This window comes from Mobula birostris, chromosome 14 (assembly GCF_030028105.1).
Source record: "Mobula birostris isolate sMobBir1 chromosome 14, sMobBir1.hap1, whole genome shotgun sequence".
Classification (NCBI taxonomy): domain Eukaryota; kingdom Metazoa; phylum Chordata; class Chondrichthyes; order Myliobatiformes; family Myliobatidae; genus Mobula; species Mobula birostris.
The window spans coordinates 76,655,013-76,677,877 of NC_092383.1; the positions used below are offsets into that span (position 1 = coordinate 76,655,013).

A 22,865-nucleotide genomic window follows, 5' to 3' on the forward strand; every position below is an offset into this window, starting at 1 on the left:
CATCAATTTCCTTGAATTTTCCAAATCTGCATGACCTCTTAATCTCTGCATTGAAAGTCACTGTATTTTTTTTGAGTTCCTTCATTGTTTCAGACCTTTGCATCCCTGCAACCCCCTGCCCCTCTATCTGCCTGTCTGTTCTCTCTAGCTTTTGTCCTACTATGTACCCACTGAGAATTTTTTCCTGAATACTCTTCCCTTCTACTGCTCTCCAGATTTTGAGGTGCACTCTTGCACCTCTTATTTACTGTAATGCCCCTTTTTCCAGTAGCTTCTAGTTTTTTCCCTTTTGTAGCACAGTACGACTCGTTTCTTCTCCAGGTTCTGGGGTGGCTGATTAAGTCAGTGTGGAACCTGAAGATTCTTCCATAGATGGAGCAGGCATTACGTGACAGGATGGTCGAGTGTGTAGTTTACGAAATGGTTCACTCCTTCTGCCATTTATCCAAGGCCAATGCATTGGTGTCACTATCCCCAAATCCTTCTCAGCTAAATGGCCATGAGCCAGAGATTCCCAGAGGTCAGTGGAGATGCAGCATTTTCCAAGGGAGGCTTTGACCATACCTTTTAATCTTTTCATCTGTCTGCCTGGCAAGCTCTTCGAGCTCCAAGGAGAAAATCTGTGTGTGGGAATCTGGTGTTGGGCACACAAATGATGAGGTATGGCCAAAGAGCAACCAGCGCAATTTGAATGTCAATATTGGAATGTTTGGCCTGGGGGAGAATGTTGATGATGGTTCACTGATGCTGCTACTGAATTTGGAAGATTTTTGTGGAAGCAGTATCCTTCCAGAAGCTATTAGTAGTTCAGGTCTTAGAAGCATATAGATGGACAGGGATTGCTGCTTTGTGCCAGGTCTGAGGTCCACATCAATGAGTTTCCTTCTCCTTGACTGAATGAAGACTGTGCTAATTGAAAATGATTCTTTTCTCATCACTATCTGGTTCTATCTGTGAGAAACTAACTCTGCTCTTTCTGTCAGAACTTAATTAACTACAAACTGTGTAAGCAAAAACTGATCTACTGTTTTATTGTTACAGAGTTTGAAATTGAGAGGCTTTAGGAAGGGTGAGTTGACGTGAACCTAATATTTCTACATTGAATGAATTAATTTATTCCGCTGCTGTCTGTAAGGAGTTTCTGTGTTCTCCCCGTGACTGCATCAGTTTCCTCCGGATGCTCTAGTTTCCTTCCACATTCCAAAGACGTACGCATTTATAGGGTAATTGGGCGCTCTGGGCTTGTGGCCAAAAGACCCTGCTGAAGCGCTGTATCTCTAAATCAATACAATAATAAGAAAACTTCATCCTCCTCATCTTGTTCGCACACTCTATGAAAAGGGTTTGTGTGACCATATTAAAGTTATTTATCATTCTTCTAACTTTATTATGTATGTAACTCAAGTGATTAATTTTATTTGTAACTGTTAGCCTTGACAGCAATATTTATATTACCCTGTGGCTAGAACAGCTATTAACTGCACTAGTAAATGTAGTAACCAATAACTATGTCTATAGTTCTAGTAACTATTTGGCTATGTATGTACTTCTAATATACTGTATATTAAATCTACAGATTAATTCAAAAAATTATCAACCATGCTCTATTTCTGATATTAACAATGTTGATTGCTCCTATTGATTCTGCATGCAACTTGAGTGAATTTTAATTAACTTGGGAGTTTATGAATCTTTTAATATCAGTGGTCAATACAGGCCCTTTAGTTTTAATATTTGTGTAGACTCAGGAGGGAAAGTGAGATGGATCTACTGGAAGATCAATTAATACGATTCAGAAAAAGAGACTAGCTTTATTTGTCACATGTAAGTACAGTGAAATATGTCAACAACCAACACAGTCCAAATCTGTGCTGGTGGCTGCCTGCAAGTGTCACCATGTCTCCAGTGCGACATAGCCCTCCTACGACTTACTAACTTTTACCAATCCATACATGTTTGTAATATGGGAGGAACCTGATGCACCTGGAGGAAACCCTTGTGTTCACTGGGAGAACTAACAGGCAGTGGCTGGAATTGAACCCCGATCACTGATGCTGTAAAGCATTACACTAACTGCTGCACTACTCTACCACCTAATAATGCGAAGGCATTGCATTACTTATTTATGTTGGTTTCTTTTTACCTATTTACTCATAGATCTGTCCTCTCTTACAGATAGGAAGGCTGAATCGTTAGCACTTCCAAGTTCATTGAGTGAGTATCATTAATTCTTGCAATGTCTGTTTTAACCCACCGCCATACTTGTACGTGTATGTTGGCATTAAACTAGAAGTCCAATAAGTATGCTTCAGACTCACTGCTAGTGAATCACCCAATGTGTATCCCTGTGCCTCTCCCTCTCCCACGCCCTCTCACACACATCCTTCTGCTTTCTGGGAATTCCATATGTAATCCTTGTAACTTTTTGCAACATTTTCTGTGGTAAATCCCTCTGAGCCTTGCGATGAGTCTTCCCACTGATTACTGTATATGATACCCATGTCTCCATCTATCTCTGACTCCTGGTGAAGGCCTTGCTATCTCTTGGGATTCTTAACTGTGCCCTTCTGCAACTTATTTCTTAAATGTGTCTTATTTTAAATCTGTTTACAGGTTTGTCACAGTGTGCCTCCAACTCAGCTCCAACTCCTGAGATGTCCTGTCCCAGATCATCACCTGATGCGAATAAGCTTTTCACGAGGAGCAAGGTAAACAAGAGTTCCTTGATTATCCTCACTGAACACAAGGCACTCCTCAATGTTCCCTGTATTTGAACTGGTTATATCTTATGGCAAATTAAACTTTTTACTGTGGCTTTGCTTTAAAAAGGAGAAGTAGTTGATGCCCATTTAGGGAAGTGTTCTGGGGAATTGTTTTTAAGTAGCACAGTGAGAAAGCAGAAATAACTGAGAGTTAAACAGAGGTTATAGCACTGAATTCGGCTTAACTGGTCAATGCTCATTGTTGACTCTACACAGACAATGTCCTTTGACCCCACTCCCGTCAGCAGCTCCCAATGCCACATTTTTCTGTTCTTTCCCTCATGTTCTGACCTGGCTTCCCTTTAATGGCATCCATAACTCATTTATCTCATCTGCTCAATGTGGCAGACAGCTTCAGTTTTGTTGACCCAGTCTGGAACGTCATCAGGGCAGTTCACAATTTTAAATTAAAATCATTTGTTGAAACATCAGCGGAATGAAGTGTTAATGAATTGTTGCAATGACTGAGAAATTCCTTTATCAGTGTGGAGTCTACAGTACCAACACGATCCATACACGGTATATCTATGATGCTTTGGCCACAATGACCACACCACCAAGGTTCAGCCAGGAAGTGTAGAAATGCTAGTAGAGCTGTAATCAAGAAAATGAATTTGAATCACACTACAAACACAAGATTCTGCAGATGCTGGAAATCCAGAGCAACACGCGCAAAATGCTGGAGGAACTCGGAAAGTCAGACAGTACCTAAGGAGGGGAACAAACTGTCAACCTTTCATGCTGAGACCCTTCATCATCTCTGATGAAGGACTGATTATTTATTTATTTATTTATTGACACGCAGCATGGAGTAGGCCTTCCAGATGCACTCCCCAGCAATCCCCAATTTAATCCTAGCCTAATCATGAGACAATTTACAATAACCAGTTAACCTACCAACCAGTACGTCTTTTGGAATGTGGGAGGCAACTGGAGTACCCTAGGAAACCCAAGCGATCACGGGTAAAACATACCAACTCCCTACAGGCAGCAGTGGGAATTGAACCCAGGTCTCTGGTACTGTAAAGCATGGTGCTACTATGCCACCCAGAAGTAGTCTCGGCCCAAAGCATCAACTCTTTATTCCCTTCAGTAGATGTGGCCTGACTTGCTGAATTCCCCTAGCATTTTGTGTGTGTTTAGTCCCACTATACAGGTTTAAAATACCCAAAATAAAATGGCCACTAAATCTGCCTTTAGAGATCCTACCCTTGCCCAAACTGGTCTTTGATCTGACTCCAGTTTCATATCTGCATTAATAATTCTTATCAATTCATTAGTTTCAATGGTACTTACCATCGAATTTAATCTGACTCATCAACAGAGTGATGGAGATGTCACTGTTAGTGTTGTTAACCACTAATCATGTTCACCAACCATCTCCTTGCTACAGCCCCAATTTGAGTTTTGCCAAGTCCATTGTTTCCAGACCTCAGCACAGCCTTGGCATAAAGAGTTCCAGTGGAGAGGTGACATTGTCCATTTTGCTATCAAGCCAGTATTTGGCTGAGATGACAGTGAAGGGCCCTGCTAACTCTGAGGTTAATGGGCTTCAAGGAGGAACCATGCCAATTCTTGGAGCCACCATATCACACAAAGAAATATGGTTGTGGATATGGAAGGTCAACCTTTCAAACCTCAGGATATCAACACTGGAGGATCTGCCTCAACAATAATCTCTCTTCCAATACAAGGGGATTTTTAAGGATGATTTATCTATGCTTAGTTTTATTAGCAGCTCCTTAGAGAATGAGACAACTATAAATCCATGCAGTAGGCCTTTGCATGCATGGGCAGAAAAATGAGAAAATCTCCAGATGCTAAAGCAACACACACAAAATGCTGGAGGAACTCAGCAGGTCAGGCAACATCTATGAAAAAAAGAAGACAGTCGACATTTTGAGCTGAGACCCTTCTTCAGGACAGAGGAAAGGGTGGAGATGCCCGAACTTTGTTCTCCGGAAGGAGAAGTTGATAATCATGCCATCAGTTCGAGGGTACCTAGACACAAGATGAGGCTCCTCCACCCTGAGGGTAGCCTCATCTTGGCCTCATGCGGAAAGTAACATTTGTCAAAGTAGAAATCAAGTTTATCATCAAATGCACAAGCACATGTGCACTGGTGCTATGAAAAACTTAAAAGGTGCATAACATTACTGACACAACATTCAAAAAGAAAGAAATATAAATTAAACATAAATTATACAAGAAGAAACAAAATTAGAAAAATAAAGCATATCCAGAGTAGTGCAAAGTGGTCACACTGAAGTAGTAATAAGGGTTGTATAAGTTGGTTCAAGAACTGAATGGTTGAAGGGAAGTAGCTGTTCTTGTGTTCACTGGGACCTCAGTTTTAGGTACCTCCTGCCCAATCATATTCACGAGAAGATGGCATCTTGATGGTAGATGTTGCTTTCCTGAGGCAGTATTTCAGTGGTGTGGAGGGATTTGCCTATGATGTATTGGGCTGAATCCACTCCTCTCTCTGGTTTCTTCCATTCCTGCACACTATGCGAGCACAAAGTATAGCTCCATTCTTTACTGGAGAGCCAGGTTGTCCCTGAATACAAATTCAATTGGACAGATAAGTAGTGTGCCTAAAAGAGTAGGTTAGAGGCTTCCTATCTTGCAGTGAGTGGCTCTGTTTTGTTGTCCCAATCTTTCTGCCATCTGCAAGGCATGAGGCAGGACCATGATGGAATGCTCTCTGCTTGTGTGGATTGGTTGAACACTTAACAAGCTACTCGGTCCCGATACATTAGTGTTCTTGTATTCCATAGTGTTGAGAAGAATGAGAGGATCTAACTTAAATTCTCACAGGGTTAAACAGATTGGATGCAAAGAGGATATTTCACCTGACTGTGATGTCCAGAATGAGGGTGTCACAGTCACAGTTTTAGGAATGTGATGAGGAGACATTTCTTCACTTGCGGTGGGTGGGTGAACCCGTGAAATTTGCTACCACAGAGGGCTGAGAAATAAATACATCTCAGAAAACGGTATGAGGATAGAATGGGTGTATGGCATGAAAAATGATGATCCAATATGAACATTGAATTCTCCAACTTCCGGTAATTCCCTCCCCCTCCCTCAGTTTCACTCTGCCCCCTCCCCCAGCTGCCTACTACCTCCCTCATGCTTCTGCCTCCTTCTACTACACATTGTGCTTTCCCCTATTCCTTCTTTACCTTTCCTGCCTATCCCCGCCCCCACCCCTTTATCTTTCCCCTTACTGGTTTTTCACCTGGAACCTACCAGCTTTCTCCTTCCCACCCTCCCCCCACCTCCTTTATAGGGCCTCTGCCCCATCCCTCTTCAGTCCTGACGAAGGGTTCCGGCCCGAAACGTTGACTGATCGTTTCCACAGATGCTGCCCGACCTGCTGAGCTCCTCCAGCATGTTGTGAGTGTTGCTGATGATCCAATCATGTTTATATTGAATGGCAGAGGAGTCTTGAAAGGATAATAGGCCTCGAATTGGTCACTTGATTTAATCACTATCTCTGATATTTGTAGAACTAAACATGAAAATGTTCGGAGAGAATGAAAAACATTATGATTTTTCTCCCCAGGCTTTTGCTCCATCTTTGTCTTGGAGATAAATCAATTCATGGAGCCTTCAAGTCAGTCTTGGAAAGTCAGCTGAGGAATTGGTAGTAGCCTTTTGATTAGGCAGTTTTTTTAAAAAAATACAAGTGAATGGCATAACACAGAATGGAGTCACAGAAAGGAAGGACACAATTATAAACTGGATGCTTTGAAATAGGCAGGACCTATCAAACCACATTGAAACTGGTTGTCAGGGTTTGAAACGATGAAAACTGCCAACATTTGGTTATGAAAAGACGCTGCACACTGCACTCCATTCCGAAGTCACTTCTGTTTACTTCAGTGTATGAGCTCGTTTGAAAAGTAAATGAAATAGACTTATTGCAGAAAGTAGCATTATATGACACAGTGAATCAGAACCAAAATCACGTATATTATCACTGACATATGTCCTGAAATTTGTGGTTTTGCAGCAGCAGTACAGTGCAAGATATTAAAAAAACACTAAATTATAATAAGAAATATATATAATTAAGTAAGTAGTGGAAAAAGAGAGGAAGATCGTGAGGTGGTGTTCATGAACCGTTCAGAAATCTGATGATGTAGAGTGGAAGAAACTGTTTTTCAGTGTGTGCCTTCAAGCTCCTGAACCTCCCCTCTGATATTAACGGCAGTGCAAGATGAATTTCACGCACAGAGAGTGTAGCATGTTTGGGGAGGAAGAGGTGACGTTAGACCTAAGGTACTTAAGAGATTTCCATCACTGGGATTTCCCTCATCTCATGTCTAGGTTTGTTGTCCTCAAACTGATAGAAATTGATTTCAGTGATTAACTGCATCCAGCTACCAGAATGCCAGAAATGAATCTCAATGTGTCTTGACATTTTCACCGGTAGTGGTTGCTGACAGATCAATTGAGTGACCTTTTTAACCACTCATTCTACCAGCCCTATTGAAGGTACACAGAATAATGAAGTGTAGCAAGGTGACATGTTCCTGCACTGGTTCTTTCTAAAGCTCGTTCGATTAGTCTCAGTCTCCTCTTCCAGTCCTACAAACCTTCTCCACTTAGTGAAAGATACTGCTAGGATTGCTTCTATTATCAAAAAAGGCAGTGCATTCCAAATCTGACTAAGTGACTGAGCGGCAGTGTGATGGGTGGAACATAATGTGGAAAAGTGGAAAGTCATCCACATAGGTCAAGGAAAAAAAATAAAAAGATGGGGTTTTTTTAAAAGGGGTGAAGCATTGAAAGATGCTAATAAAAAGAGATCCGGGTGTTCTTGTACACACCCAACAAAGTTAACATGCAGAAAGACAAGTGGCCCATTGGTTGTATACAGTCTTGGTCACTAATTACAGGAAGGATGATGTGGAAGCTTTGGAAAAGATACAGAAGAGGTTTACCAGGATATTGCCTGGATTAGATGGTATGAGCTGGACAAACTTGGGTTGCTTTCTAAGGAGCATGAGAAGCTGAGGGGAGACCTAATAGAGGTTTATAAAATTATGCAGAACATACACAGGGTAAACAGTCAGAATCTTTGCTCCCCAGGGTAGAAATATTAAATGTAGAGGATATGTCTCAAGGTAAGAAGGGGAAAATTTAAAAGGAGATGTGCAGGGCAAATATTTTGTCACTGAGAGCGGTGGATGCCTGGAATGGGTTGCCAGACAGTGGAAGTAGATATGAAAGTGTGTTTAGGAGGCTTTTAGATTAACACATGAGTATGCAAGAATGAAGGGATGTGGATCATGTGCAGGTGGAAGAGGCTTAGTTTGATTTGCCACAGCAATCACCACAGATCTTGTTGGCCAAAGAACCCTGTTTCTGTGGTGTATTGTCCAATGTGCCTCTAATACAAGAAGATCAGAGTGCACATGGAGAGAACTCTTGCTCTAGCTGGAATATTATATGCCTGGTCTCTTTATGTAAGGACATTTGTGAAGATGAATACAGTGGGGGTTCACCAGATTTATTTCTAGGGTAGTGTGTTTGAGAGTTGAAGCAGACTGAGCCTATACTCTGAGTGGAGAAAAATGAGAAATGATTTTATGATATGTACAAAATTCTTGTGAAGTCAGACAAAGTTGATGCAGAGTCAATAATTTCCTAGCAATGTTTCTCCTGGGGTATCAATAACCATACTCCGAAAAAAGGGGAAGACCCATTGAGGAGGAGTTTCTTTACCTTGAGGGCAGTAAATCTTTGAATTCTCTAGCCAAGATAATAGTGGAGACTAAATATATACAAGACAGATCAATAGGATTTTAGATATTAATAGGATCAAGGAATGTGCGGTTAATACAGGAAAGTAGCACTAAGATAAAAGATCAGAGAGAATCTTATTTGAAGGTGGAGCAGGCACAAAAGGCTAAACGGACTATTTCTATTTCTAAACATGAGATTCTTTTCAGGTAGCTATTTCTAATATTATCATTACCCTCAGTGAATGTAAATAAATAGATATTTTTCTAAATTCTCTTCCTTTCCTCCTTGCTTGTTCAACATCTACCTGCACTAATTGTTGACCCTTAGCAATAGATAGGTTATATGCATCCATAATATTTTACTTTCCATTACATGATCAACAGTATACTCAGTGGCCACTTTATTAAATACAAGAGGTACCTAATAAAGTGGCCACTGAGTGCATGTCCATGATCTTCTGCTTCTGTAGCCCATCCATTTCAAGGTTCGACATGTTGTGCATTCAGAGATGCTCTTCTGCACACCACTGTTGTAATGCATGATTATTTGTGTTACTGTCCTCTTCATGTCAGCTTGAACCACTCTGGCCATTCTCCACTGATTTCCCTCACTAACAAGGGAATTTTGCCCACATAACTGCTGGTCGCTGGATTTATTTTTTGTTTGCCACACCATTCTCCACAAAATCTAGAGATCTTTGTGCATGGAAATCCCAGATCAGCAGTTTCTGAGATACTCAAACCACTCCATCTGGCACCAACTATCATTCCAAGGTCTAAGTCACTTAGATCACATTTCTTCCCAATTCTTATGTTTGGTCTGAACAACAACTAAACCTCTTGACCACTTCTGCATGCTTTTGTGCATTTAGTTGCTACCACACGATTGACTGATTTGATATTTGTATTAACAAGCAGGTGACCACTGAATGTATTTCACTTTTTAATTGTATGAACTGCAGAACCTTATAATTACAGCAGATGGCGCTAAGACACAAGGGTTAAGTTTCATTTCTGGGAGCTGTCATAACAGAAGGTGATTCAGCCTTTGGACACTATTCTGCTGCAGATGGCCTTTCTCCACCTGCCTGGCTGACTTTACACAGCAAACACCTATCAGCCTCAATCTTGAATTTTGCAATTGATTAATTGGAGGGTGTTCCAGGTTTCTATCCTGCGTGAAATGTAGATTCCGCCTGACCTGCTGAGTTCCTCCTGCATTGTGTGCATGTTGCTCTGGATTTCCAGCATTTGCAGAATCGCTTGTCTTTGTGAAATTCTTCTTCCTGACTGATTTCACTCCTGAATAGCTGTAGGTTTGTTCTGGATCACTTTCCCACAGCACAGCTGGAGGGCAAAGCTGTTTTTCTTTTTATTTGTACACATTTCACAATTTAACAACCTTGATAAGATCAGTCCTGTGAAACTGGAGGTCAGCCAGGTTGCTCGGCACTCCGTTGTACCCAACCCTCTGTTAAACCATATAGTAAGCATTTATACTTTGTTATCCTAGATATTGCATCACTATTATAACTCGGGGTGTCAGGGTTCAGAATTCAATTCCAATGCTGTCTGTAAGGAGTTTGTACGTCCCACCCAGTAAATGCATGGGTTTCTCAAGATGCTCCAGTTTCCTCCCACATTCTAAAGATGCACCGGTTTGTAGGTTAGTTGGCTGTTGTAAACTGTCCTGCGATTGGGCAGTGCGGCTTGTTGGGCCAGAATGGCCTGTTCCATGCTGTATCTCAAAATAAAGTATTTCATGCCGGAGCTTGGTTCTTGTTTCAGTGAAAGAATCCCCCAGCTATCATTGTTCCTTCAGCTCGCCGGGTTTGTTTCTAAATTCACTGCTGGCAGGGACGGAAATCAAAATGGTAAAAGAGTTGTAATAACTCAAAGCATTGCACAAATCCTAGTTGTAATTCATTCTCTCTCTGTGCATTTACCTACAGAGTGTGAAAATCCTACGAAGTATGAAGAAAAGTGAGTAGATCTGTTTCTGCAGTAATATTAATATTTATAGGTAGATGTTATAACATGCAAATAATAAGGTCACATCGAATCAGGAAGAATTCCATCAGCCTTTCTCCATCCAGTAGGTACAACACCTTTTTCAAGGCAGTAATCATTTTGTCCCACTCCCCACTGTTTACTGTTTCTCCCCTGCTTTCAAATCCTTGCCAAAGAGTTGAAAGAAGATTGCAAGGACTGATGGGACTGTAGAAGTGTAGTACATTTGTGAAGAGGTTCTCTCTTCCAATTCATTACATGGAAGTTCAGCAACAGCACGGTCTATTCATGACCAACATCGGTCTTCCCACAGAAATGCCCATTTAGCATTTCCAGCACTTTGTGCTTTTATTTTAAATATTCTCTAAAGAGGCGAGCATCTGTAGTCCCATATTCATCAACAGTTGTGGTTCAGACTCCTTTCTCAGGACATTCCATTCAATTTCAAAAGGCATGGGTTCAAACTCTGCTGTACCACTAGGCTGACACTCCAAATGTATTAGCTAATGAATTATCATCAAGTTATTTATACAGCACAGAAACAGGCTTTTCAGCCCAACTCTTCCATGCCAAACCATGTCAAGCTAATCCCTGTATTTGATCCATATCCCTCTAAACTTTTCCCATCCAAGTACCCGTCTATAAACTGTTATAATTGTACCCACTTCCTCCGGGAGCTCAGTCCTATGTATCCACCATCATCTGATTGAAAAAGTTGCCCCTCAGATCCCCTTTAAGTTATTCTCCCCTCACCTTAAACCATGTCCTCTAATTTTAGACTCCCCTACCCTGGGAAAGTGGGTGACAGGGTGGAGATACATCTCTACCAAAGACCGCGTAAGGCATTCCTTCCCTCCTGTAGCCTGCAGGTCACCCTTGGGCAAGGTGTAGAACCTGCATCACACTCCCCAACCCCTGATCAAGGTCACATGAAGACATAGCAGGTGGTGGATGCTCCTTTGAGCAGCTCGAGCATGTCGCAAGTCCACTGATGCCAGGTGGACAATCTCTGAAGAGTATTGATAACGGCTGGGGTCACCTGCCTTGTAAAGACACTGCCCAGAAGGCAGCAATGGCAAACCACTTCTGCAGAAAACTTGCCGACAATCATGGAAAGACCACGATCACCTATTTCGTACAACACAGCACATAACGAACAAACCCTGGGATAAAGGCAATGTTCTGCCATATGAAATATTAAATCGAGGTCCTGTCTCCTGGTTGTAATAAGCATTGAAGATAATAAGCATTACTAAATGACAATAAAAGAGGACTGCGTGTCCTCATAATCTTAAAAAAAAAGATACCAGGGTGCTGGTTGTAACACAGAACTGTCACCTGTACCCTGATCAACATTCCTTCCTCATCCTGTAATATAATAAACATGAACTGATCAGTAACTTCCATAGAAAATGCTTTCTGTTCCTAGTTTCAGTCTTTGGATTGATGGCAATCTCATTCCTGAGTCAGAAGGTCATGGGATTAGAGCACCACACTCAAACGTAAATTTGGTGGAGCTAGTGGAGTCATTCCTGAGATGAGTTGTTATACTCAGAGATCACCCCTGCCTCAATTAACAGTAAAAGAGCTGGGGATTTCTTCTAGTATCCTGGCTAATTGACATTGATAAAACAGAGCAGGACTGGCACAATGTCTAACAGCTCCAGCAACCCCAGGATCAATCCTAACCTCCAGTGGAATCGCATATTCTTTCTGTAAACACAAGCGTTTCCTCTGGGCGTTTTATTGTCCTCTCACATCCTACACACATTTGAAGTGGTAAACTAATTGGCCACTGAAAATTTCCCATAGTGTATGAAATGAGTGTTAGAATCTGGGAATCTGACAAGAGTAAACCAGGATCAGTGTAGAAATGTCAGTGCGGACTCAAAGGGCCAAGGTGCCTGATTCTGTGCAGTTTCTCTCTATGACTCCACTAATTATCTGACTGACATTTGACTTTCTTGCTTTCCTTGCTCTGCGACTGCCTGTAAGCAAACAAATCTCAGGTGGTATAATTTATACATTTTCTGATAATAAGTGCACTTTGAATCTTTGTAACAACTTTCTTTGCATTGAAATGTTGCTATATTTCAATTACACTGGTGAATACAATGAAAAGTAAAATTACTATAAAATATTGGTGCCAATCACATATTGTGAAAAGCACTTTCCAAATTGAAGTCTTCAAAGTAACAATCACTAGTTTATTGAGTGAAGATTATTGCTTACCTGAGCATAAATGGTATTTTTTTTCTGTAGTTTAAACATAAGTTGCCAGCATTGAAGTCCAGTGAATGCATATAGGTGGCAATAGTTAATGCATCATTGCATATGTCTCTCCATGTGCCTACAGCGATAAGCAGCGTCCCTGCATTGTCCAGGACTCCTGTGGCTGAACCACGCTCAGAACAGAGCCGCTCCTTTCTAAACTTTGGTGAGTTTCCTGTTGTACGCAGAACCTGATACATCATCGTGTCCGTAAAATTGGGACATCTGTTTATTAAGGCAATTGCTACTAACAACCCTGACACACACAGTCAAAGCTGAAGAGCTGACCAGTCCTAGAAATTAAGAGATTAGCTTTATTTGTCAAGTGTATATTGGAACACACAGTGAAGTGCACCATTTGTTTTGATGGCCAGCACAGTCTGAGGATGTGCTGGTGGCAGCCCGTGAGTGTTATCATAGTTTCGGCGCCAACGTAGTATGCCCACAGCTCACTAACCCATGTAACTTTAGAATGTGGAAGGAAATCGGACCACCCCGGACAAAATGCACGCAGCCATGGGGAGAAGGTAGCGGCAGGAAATGAACCCCGATTGCTGGCGCTGTAAAGCATTGTGCTAACTGTGACGTCCTAAGTTTAAACAAAAAGACAATAGTTAAAATGTTAACCATGACAACTTTTTAAACTATTTTAATTTGTACCACGTTACAAGGTGCAGGGTCTGCTCATTTGTTCCCAGCTCTTCGCCCTTTGAAAGTTGGTGGGAAGCAGCCTGTATGGTGAAGGTTCTCTCCTGTTGCTGTTGGTCAGACAGCTTCAGTGTTTGACTAGGTGGTAATGAGATAACACTGATACACTTCCAGCCTGGGCTAGGAAGTTGGAAGCAAAGTTCAGAATTATATGCACCTGCTGGCTGTGCAGATCTTTGATCTGCTGCCAAAGAAACTTTGATCGGTCAGTGTAGTGTGTCCTGAAGGCGGTCAGTGCACGACACAGTTATGCTGTGCAGTGGGGGAAAGAAAGCAATACTGAGTCCAAGGCAAGAGTAGTGCTGGGCCCTCAATCTGCACTGAAAATAATCACAGCAAACTAAACATGTGCATAAATACAGCTGGCACTCTCACAAACCTTCAACTTGTCTTTTAACCAATAGGGTTCTTCTTCCATACACAGTCCACAGAGACTTGGAATAATTAATTGTTCTTTCAAAAGCTGAACTTTGTCACCAAAAGCATCTATGTTATCCAGTATCAATGACAGCAGGCTTAGAGAAGTATTTAAAATTGTGAGAGACAAAGATAAGGCGGATGATAACAGTATTTTCACCAGGGGAAGGGAGTCCAAAACTCAGGGGCATAGGTTTAGGGTGGGAAGGGAAAAATTAAAGGAGACCTAAGGAGCAATTTTTTTTATGCAGAGTTTATGGAATGAGTTGCCAGAGGAGGTGGTTGAGGTAGGTACAATAGTGTCATTTAAGAAGCACTTGGATCGGTACATGGAAGGGTGAGGCTTATAGGGATACGGGACTAACTGAGTGGGCATCGTGGTTGGCATGGTCCATTAGACTGAAGCTCCTGTATCCTTGCTGTGTTGCTCATTGATTCCATCCCATTCTGAAGAACTAATTTTAAAAGTATGAATGTATTCCAATCTCCTTTCTGTGCAGGAAGTTCAGTTGCCTTGGAACAAAATATGTACTTTGTTAAGAGTTTGCTTGGCAGCGAATTTAAGCTAGAAAGAAATTATCCAATACCAAGTTATTCATTGTCCTGGTTCTGATAATTGATAGAGCTTTTTCTGAAATGCAGAGGGTTGTGGGTATTTAAGCAACCATGTTAATTAATTTGGTTATCAGACAATCACTGTCAGGGGCATGGAAATATACCTAAAGCCATTTCCAAAGATCTGCATCCTCCACCTTCACAACCAAGCTACATTGTTGTACTTGCTTTACTCACCTTCAAACTCCTCTCCAACACCAACCTTTAAGCCTGGCTCACGCCTCATCGTAGACACCAGCAAACCTTCAAAAAGTGTGACTAATATTAGCCACCTGCTTGTGTGAAACACAGAGATTCTACATGCTCTAGAAAATTTGATCAACGGACAAGATGATGGCCATCAAAACAAAATTACTAACTGTCCCTCTCTCTCTGCCGCTCCTTCCCCTTTTGGAGATGTCATTAAAATTATATCTCTATATCTCTATCCCAAATTGTTCTTTCTGATTTCTGAACTTCACCTCTCATGCAGAAATTGTTAGGTGGGAATTGATGCTGATTGCTTTTAGAACAACCTCCCTGCAGCGGGTGCTTAAGACACTTTACCTGGCCTATCTGTATTAAAGACCTGCGCTGATTATCTGGCTGGAGTGTTTACTGATATCTTTAACCTCTTGCTTGAAGATATCAGTACCCACCTGCTTCAAGCAGACTTTAATCATACTGGTGCCCAAGAAGAACGTGGTAACTTGTCTATTGTCCAGTAGCACTGATGAAGTGCTTTGGGAGGTTGGTCATGAAACATCAACTCCTGCCTGAGAAGCACTGTTGCCTCTAAGCTGCGCAGCTGCAGAGTAACTGAACTGCACCCATACTCAGAGCCTTGTTGCTGCACAGCTGCAATTTTCTTTTAATAATGTTTTATAAAGGGCCGTGCAGTCTTCAGGCCCTGTCAACAGCGGATGCCATTTTATTGGCTCTTCACTCAGCCCTGGAACATCTGGACAGTGAAGATACATACATCAGGCTGTTCTGCTTTCAACACTATTATCCCCTCAAAGCTAATCAATAACTTCCAAAACTTCAGCCTCAATACCTCCTTGTGCAACTGAATCCTTGATTCCCTCACTTGCAGAACTCAGTCAGTTTGGATTGGGAACAACATCTCTTCTACAATCACCATCAGCATAAGTACACAAGGCTATGTGCTTAGCTCCCTGCTCTGCTCACTTTATACTACAACTGTGGGGCTAAGTACAGCTCCAATGCCATATTTAAGTTAGCTGATGACACCAGTATCGTTGGCTGAATCAAAGTTGGTGATATATATAGGAGGAAGATTGAAAATCTGGCTGAATGGTGGCACAACAACAAACACTCACTCAACATCAGCAAAACCATAGGGCTGAATATTGACCACAGGAGGAGGAAACCAAAGGTCCATGAGTCAGTCTTCATCAGGGATTCAGAGGTGGAAAGGGTCAACGACTTTAAATTCCTCAGCATTATCAGTTTCAGGTATCTAACTTGGGTCCAGCACGTAAGTGCCAAATACAAAGGTGTGGCAGGTGCCTCTACTTTCTTCAAAGTTTGTGAAGAGTAGACATGGCATCTAAAACTTTGACAAACTTCTCTAGATGCACAGTGGAGAGTATACTGACTGGTTGCATTATGGCTTGGTATGGAAACACCAATGCTCTTGAATGGAAAAGCCTATAAAAAGTAGTGGATACAGGTAAAGCCCTTCCTACCACTGAGTACATCTATAAGGAGCACTGTCATAGGAAAGCAGCATCTATCATCAAGGGATCCCCGCCCTCCAGGTCATGCTCACTTCTCATGCCGTCATCAGGAAGGAGGTACAGGAGCCTTGGGTCTCACACCACCAGGTTCAGGAAGAGTTAGTATCCCCTCAAACACAGACTCCTGTACAAGACTGGATAACTTCACTCACTCCATCACTGAATTGATTCCACAACCTATGGGATCACTTTCAAGGACTCTACAATTCAATCTCTCAGTCTTATTTATTACTTAATCATTTATTATTATTTTATTTTTAGTTTTGTATTTGTAGTTTGTCACCTTTTGCACACTGGTTGTCCATCTTCATGTGTATTTTTTCATTGATTCTATTGAGTTTCTTTGTATCTACTGTGAATGCCCACAAGAAAATGAATTTCAGGGTAGTGTATGGTAGCATGTGTACTTCGATAATAAATTTACTTTGAACTTTGAAACGTAGTGTCTAGTTCCAATTTTGTGCTGACAACAACCTCGATTTTACCATTGCTTCCTTTGATCTCCACCCTGCCTATTTGTTGTTAGACTGCCTCTCCCACAACCAGTTCCGAATGGGTCATAATTAAACATTGGGGAGACTGAAACTATTGTCTTTGTCCTGACAACACAAAAAAACATACATTCAAAAGCAAAGTCAACAAAATGCTGAATGTATTCAATAGGCTGTAACTGTGGAGAAAGAAACGGAGCCAACATGGCAGGTCAGTGACCTTTCATGAGAACTATCCTAATAAAGGATTATCGACCTGAAATGTCAGCTGTTTGTCTCTCCACTCATGCTGCCTGAGCTACAAAATACTATTCCCTAGCAACCAAGTCCTTTCCCTGATCACTGTCTCAAACTGAATCTTGCTATTCACAACCTCAATATCCCATTTTACCCTAGACTAACCTTTCAGCTACATTTTCAGTTCAACACAAAGGCACGTGAAGTAAAATTCCTCCCCCCCACCCCGTGTTACTCATCAGCTGCTGAAAGATCCACTCCTATTTTTGTTGCTTCTGGACTTAGCTATTCCAAAGTTGTCCTGACTGATATCCCATCTTCCACCATCCATAAGTTAGAGTTCAAAAAAGATTAAAAGTTTAAAAACGCACATAACAGGAATTCTGCAGATGCTGGAAATTCAAGCAACACACATCAAAGTTCAGGCCAGGCAGCATCTCTAGGAAGAGGTACAGTCGATGTTTCAGGCTGAGACCCTTCGTCAGGACTAACTGAAGGAAGAGTTAGTAAGAGATTTGAAAGTGGGAGGGGGAGGGGGAGATCCAAAATGATAGGAGAAGACAGGAGGGGGAGGGATGGAGCCAAGAGCCGGACAGGTGATTGGCAAAAGGGATACAAGAGGATCATGGGACAGGAGGCCCAGGGAGAAGGAAAAGGGGGAGGGGGGGGAACCCAGAGGATGGGCAAGGGGTATAGTCAGAGGGACAGAGGGAGAAAAAGGAGAGTGAGAGAAAGAATGTGTGTATAAAAATAAATAACGGATGGGGTACGAGGGAGAGGTGGGGCATTAGCGGAAATTAGAGAAGTCAATGTTCATGCCATCAGGTTGGAGGCTACCCAGACGGAATATAAGGTAAACAACAGGAATTCTGCAGATGCTGGAAATTCAAGCAACACACATCAAAGTTGCTGGTGAACGCAGCAGGCCAGGCAGCATCTGTAGGAAGAGGTGCAGTCGACGTTTCAGGCCGAGACCCTTCGTCAGGACTAACTGAAGGAAGAGTGAGTAAGGGATTTGAAAGTTGGAGGGGGAGGGGGAGATCCAAAATGATAGGAGAAGACAGGAGGGGGAGGGATAGAGCCAAGAGCTGGACAGGTGATAGACAAAAGGGGATACGAGAGGATCATGGGACAGGAGGTCCGGGAAGAAAGACGGGGGGGGGGGGGACCCAGAGGATGGGCAAGAGGTATATTCAGAGGGACAGAGGGAGAAAAAGGAGAGTGAGAGAAAGAATGTGTGCATAAAAATGAGTAACAGATGGGATATGAGGGGGAGGTGGGGCCTTAGCGGAAGTTAGAGAAGTCGATGTTCATGCCATCAGGTTGGAGGCTACCCAGACAGAATATAAGGTGTTGTTCCTCCAACCTGAGTGTGGCTTCATCTTTACAGTAGAGGAGGCCGTGGATGGACATGTCAGAATGGGAATGGGATGTGGAATTAAAATGTGTGGCCACTGGGAGATCCTGCTTTCTCTGGCGGACAGAGCGTAGATGTTCAGCAAAGCGGTCTCCCAGTCTGCGTCGGGTCTCGCCAATATATAAAAGGCCACATCGGGAGCACTGGACGCAGTATATCACCCCAGTCGACTCACAGGTGAAGTGTTGCCTCACCTGGAAGGACTGTTTGGGGCCCTGAATGGTGGTAAGGGAGGAAGTGTAAGGGCATGTGTAGCACTTGTTCCGCTTACACGGATAAGTGCCAGGAGGGTCGGGGGGGACGAATGGACAAGGGAGTTGCGTAGGGAGCGACTTTCTCTCACTCTCCTTTTTCTCCCTCTGTCCCTCTGAATATACCCCTTGCCCATCCTCTGGGTCCCCCCCCCTTGCCTTTCTTCCCAGACCTCCTGTCCCATGATCCTCTTGTATCCCTTTTGCCTATCACCTGTCCAGCTCTTGGCTCCATCCCTCCCCCTCCTGTCTTCTCCTATCATTTTGGATCTCCCCCTCCCCCTCCAACTTTCAAATCCCTTACTCACTCTTCCTTCAGTTAGTCCTGACGAAGGGTCTCGGCCTGAAACGTCGACTCCACCTCTTCCTACAGATGCTGCCTGGCCTGCTGCGTTCACCAGCAACTTTGATGTGTGTTGCTGGAATATAAGGTGTTGCTCCTCTAACCTGAGTGTGGCTTCATCTTTAAATTTAGCTTTGTTTGCCCTATGTACATCAAAACATTGAAGTATAAATAAAATGCGTCTTTTCTGACAACAACTAAGATAGTCAAATATGTGCTGGGGCAGCCTGTAGGTGTCGCTATGCTTCTGGTGCCAACACTGCTTGCCCACTGTTAGGGCATATTCTGGAGTTGGGACATATTTGCAAATATTGATTTCACCAGCAACCAATCTTCAGATATGAATGTGGATTATAGATTGAATTTAAAATGCAGCCCTGAACAATAGTTTTCCTGGAGTTGTAGACAGGAGTTAATTGCAAACCAGACAATGTTGATTAAAATTCATTTTGGGTATCTGGACTGTGGGTGTGAAGGTGTGTAAAAACTATATGTAATTGAAAGGAAGCATTGTAGATACGTTCCAGCCATAGAATTGTCCTGCTGTTACCATTGATCTTCAGCATATAAGAATGCCATGTCATAAAAATGTTGGGTCAGGATGGCCTCTTCCTCCAAGTGTGTCTCAACATGATGCCTACTGTTCATTTTTGTTGAATAAAACACTTCTATATCCACTAGCTTCAGTGTCTCTCCAGTGATTTTGTTCATGTTACAATACTAAAAGCTATTTGTATTCTTATACACAATTAATCTCTCACCCATCAATTCTCTGCTCACTGACACAGCAGTAAAATGTTTGAATTTTGCAATGCTCACCCTTCTGCTTAAGTCCTTATCTAGCTTCTCCCTAACCTTTCTCTGCCTTGCAACAAATTGAGAACTTTGCATTTCCCAAATTCTCCATCATTTATTCATCCACCTCTTCTTTGACCCATCATTAAGGAGTAATACAGTAAGGAAACAGAGTCTTTGATCCACTATGTTGGTGCCAGTCATCATGTACTTAAAAATAATACCATATTCCAGCACTAGGCCCATAGTTGTCATGTGCTCATCTATATAGAACATAAAAATAACACAACCATACTGTACTTCAGTATTGTGACAGTACTGTCTCCACCATCAGTTCAGGTAACATATTCCAGGGTACCATCACCCTCTGGGTGGAAAAAAGTATTTTCTCAAGTATTCTCTAAAGCTCATGCAACTTGCCTTAAACCCATGCTCTCTGTTCAGTATCTACCCTCTCCATTCCGGTATACTTCAATCAGGACACCTTTCAGCTTTCTCCACCTATCCATTCTCTCATAACTGAAATGTACTTTCCTCGGCAACATGCTGGTCAATGTTCTCTGCTGCAGCCTTCACAATGCAATCACATTCTGGCTTTAGTGTGGTTACCAGAATTGCACACTTTTTCAGCTGTGGACTAACCAATTTCATATTTAGTAGCACCGCAGATAATTATCACTGATCTGAACTGAATATTGACTCTTTTTTGTGTTTTATAATTTGTTTTTCACTCATTCTTTTTTGTTGCCATTTGCATGATTTATTTTTTGTGCGTGGGAGAGGGTTAATGTTTTTCTTTGTACGGGTTCCATGGTTTTGTTTCATGACCGTCTGTGGGGAAGAAGAATCTCAGGGTTGTACACTGTATTCTATACATAGTTTGATAAATGTACTTTCAATCCCTCCTTTGAACTATAATCTCCCCGCTTTTATGCACTGACTAAATGAAGGTAAGTATCATGTACGTTGTCTTCAGAACCTTTTCTGCCTACATTGATGTCTTCAGTTCTTAAACTTCTACATCAAGGTCCCTCTCTACCATACCACTTCTTAGTGTCCTACCAATGTCTAGGTCCTAGCATAATTAGTCCTTCTAAATATTACATTATTCAGGATTAACTTCAACTGCCGGTTTTATTCCCATTTTACTAACTCATCGATATTATTAACCGAATAATATCGTTGTCTGTAAGATGGAATGAGGTAAGCACAAGAGGAGCGAAAAGATAGAAGGAGATTCTATAGGGTTTGAGTGTGGACTGAAGGTCCAATGGAGTATAAACATCGGTCGATTTCTCTGTAGTAACACTCTATGTTTTTATTTATTGTAGGGTTCAAGAATCGCTTTGTGAAACCAAAAGGAGCAAGAAATCCTTCTCCAGACTGGGTCTGACACTACCCTCAGTGAATTCTTCCCACAGCCAGAAGTTGAAAGCATTGATGCGCAAGGCTGGGGTTGTCTTCTGAATTTGCTCCTCCGGACCCCCATTTCCCATGGGACGAGAAAATCCGTCATGCAAGTGAAAAGCAGAATTCCTGTTCTCCCTCATTACAAACAAAGCACAGCTGAAAGCAAATTCTCCGAAATCATTTACTTCATAAACAGGCCACTGAACAGAAAGAATGAATCCATAACACTTTGCTAAAAGGTTCTGACTCCGGTCTATTTGATGAAGCACAGATTCATATTTGAAGAACCACAGGGTTACAATCAATTATGAACATAATGAACTGCACACTGACACTGGTGTGTCTGAGGTGGAACATTGAGAGTGAGAGATTTGGAGTCTTCTTCCTTTCTATCTGGCTTTGATTATTTTCCCAACACAGACATTTTCAGTGGTTGGGGATGAACCTGCTGCAAACATGTTGTAAACTCGATCATATCAGTAAAGAATGGCTGGGATTTGTATTTTCACTGGGATTGGTCTTTTTATTTCATTTCCCACAAGAAACAATGGGATGGTTTGAGGGGTATGGGCAGAATGCATTCAATGCCATTTGTGAATTGCAGGGATCCAGTTAAGTACCATGGAATTGCAACCTATGACTATGGTGTATGGTGCATGGTATAGGCTGAGGATTTCTTGTGGGATGAGGGTTGGCGGGAGTTGGGTACAGAGGAGTGGGAGTGGACTCAACAGCCTGGACAGAACATACCCAGTGCAGGACTCAGTGGGGGCGGGGGGGGCACAGAGAGGATTTCTTGCAGTATGGAAAAAAGATTAGGTGTTAACAGCAGTTCAAGAGTTGTGCTGAGTGTCGAGATGCTGATAAATATATCCATTTCTTCGAATGTAAACATATAGTGGCTAAGATTGTCTTTCAGAAAGGAAGCCATCTCTGATAACGGGAACCTTACAAAGAAATCATTGGATGCAAGATGAACAAATTAATCCACCTGATTTGCGCGATTCCTGTTGGGTTTGATATGATGATCTATTTATTGCTTGCTGTGGCAATAGAGCAGTGTGCTAGGTAATCACTAGATGGAGCCAAAATGTGGTGCTCAAGAAGAAACAAATAACATAAGACTGAACGCACATAGCTAAGTGATCCCTGCGTCGTTGTCAACAAGCTTTGAGCTCACAGACTATTGATTTTTGTTTTCAATCTCATAATATGATCTTGCTTCTTTGTACTAAACACCAGAGGAACCACTGTCCAATGAACAATTTGTTTAAAATGAAATGTCTTTGGGGAATTTATAAGCACCCTGGTCCCATCCCTTTGAACCAGCTGCATATTATAGAAGCACATAAATTTATTATAGGAACAGACTGAGAATTCCACTGTAGTCATAGGAAATAGGTAGAAGCTAGTGCCATGATTACTAATGCTAATTCTTTGTTTTTGTGCTATTCTCTAGGAATTAATTAAACAGTTGAACAATTAAAAATAAATCATTGCAATTAATTCCAGATTTTTAAAGTTAATGGAGGTTTAATTACAGCTTTAATCACACTATTGCCAACAATAATAAAACACTCATATTTTCAAATAGTCTCACGGAAAATATTCTGCCTTCATAACCTCTAATAATGTAA

General features: G+C 41.9%; 1 protein-coding gene across 5 annotated transcripts in view; it reads left to right on the forward strand.

Moving 5' to 3' along the window:
• The window catches only part of LOC140209990 (tyrosine-protein phosphatase non-receptor type 22-like), a 128,831-nt gene extending 107,101 nt beyond the window's left edge, over positions 1 to 21,730 (forward strand). For 4 of the 5 annotated variants that reach the window (XM_072278700.1, XM_072278701.1, XM_072278702.1 and 1 more), the window contains 6 exons: positions 1,042 to 1,069; positions 2,176 to 2,214; positions 2,614 to 2,708; positions 10,474 to 10,504; positions 12,888 to 12,968; positions 21,150 to 21,730. In XM_072278700.1, coding sequence (XP_072134801.1) covers positions 1,042 to 1,069; positions 2,176 to 2,214; positions 2,614 to 2,708; positions 10,474 to 10,504; positions 12,888 to 12,968; positions 21,150 to 21,211 — 336 coding nt within the window. In that variant the 3' untranslated portion in view covers positions 21,212 to 21,730. Of the gene's footprint in view, positions 1 to 1,041; positions 1,070 to 2,175; positions 2,215 to 2,613; positions 2,709 to 10,473; positions 10,505 to 12,887; positions 12,969 to 21,149 lie in introns of those variants that run through there. The other variant, XM_072278704.1, reaches the window with a different exon arrangement.
• The last annotated feature ends 1,135 nt before the right edge of the window (positions 21,731 to 22,865 follow it).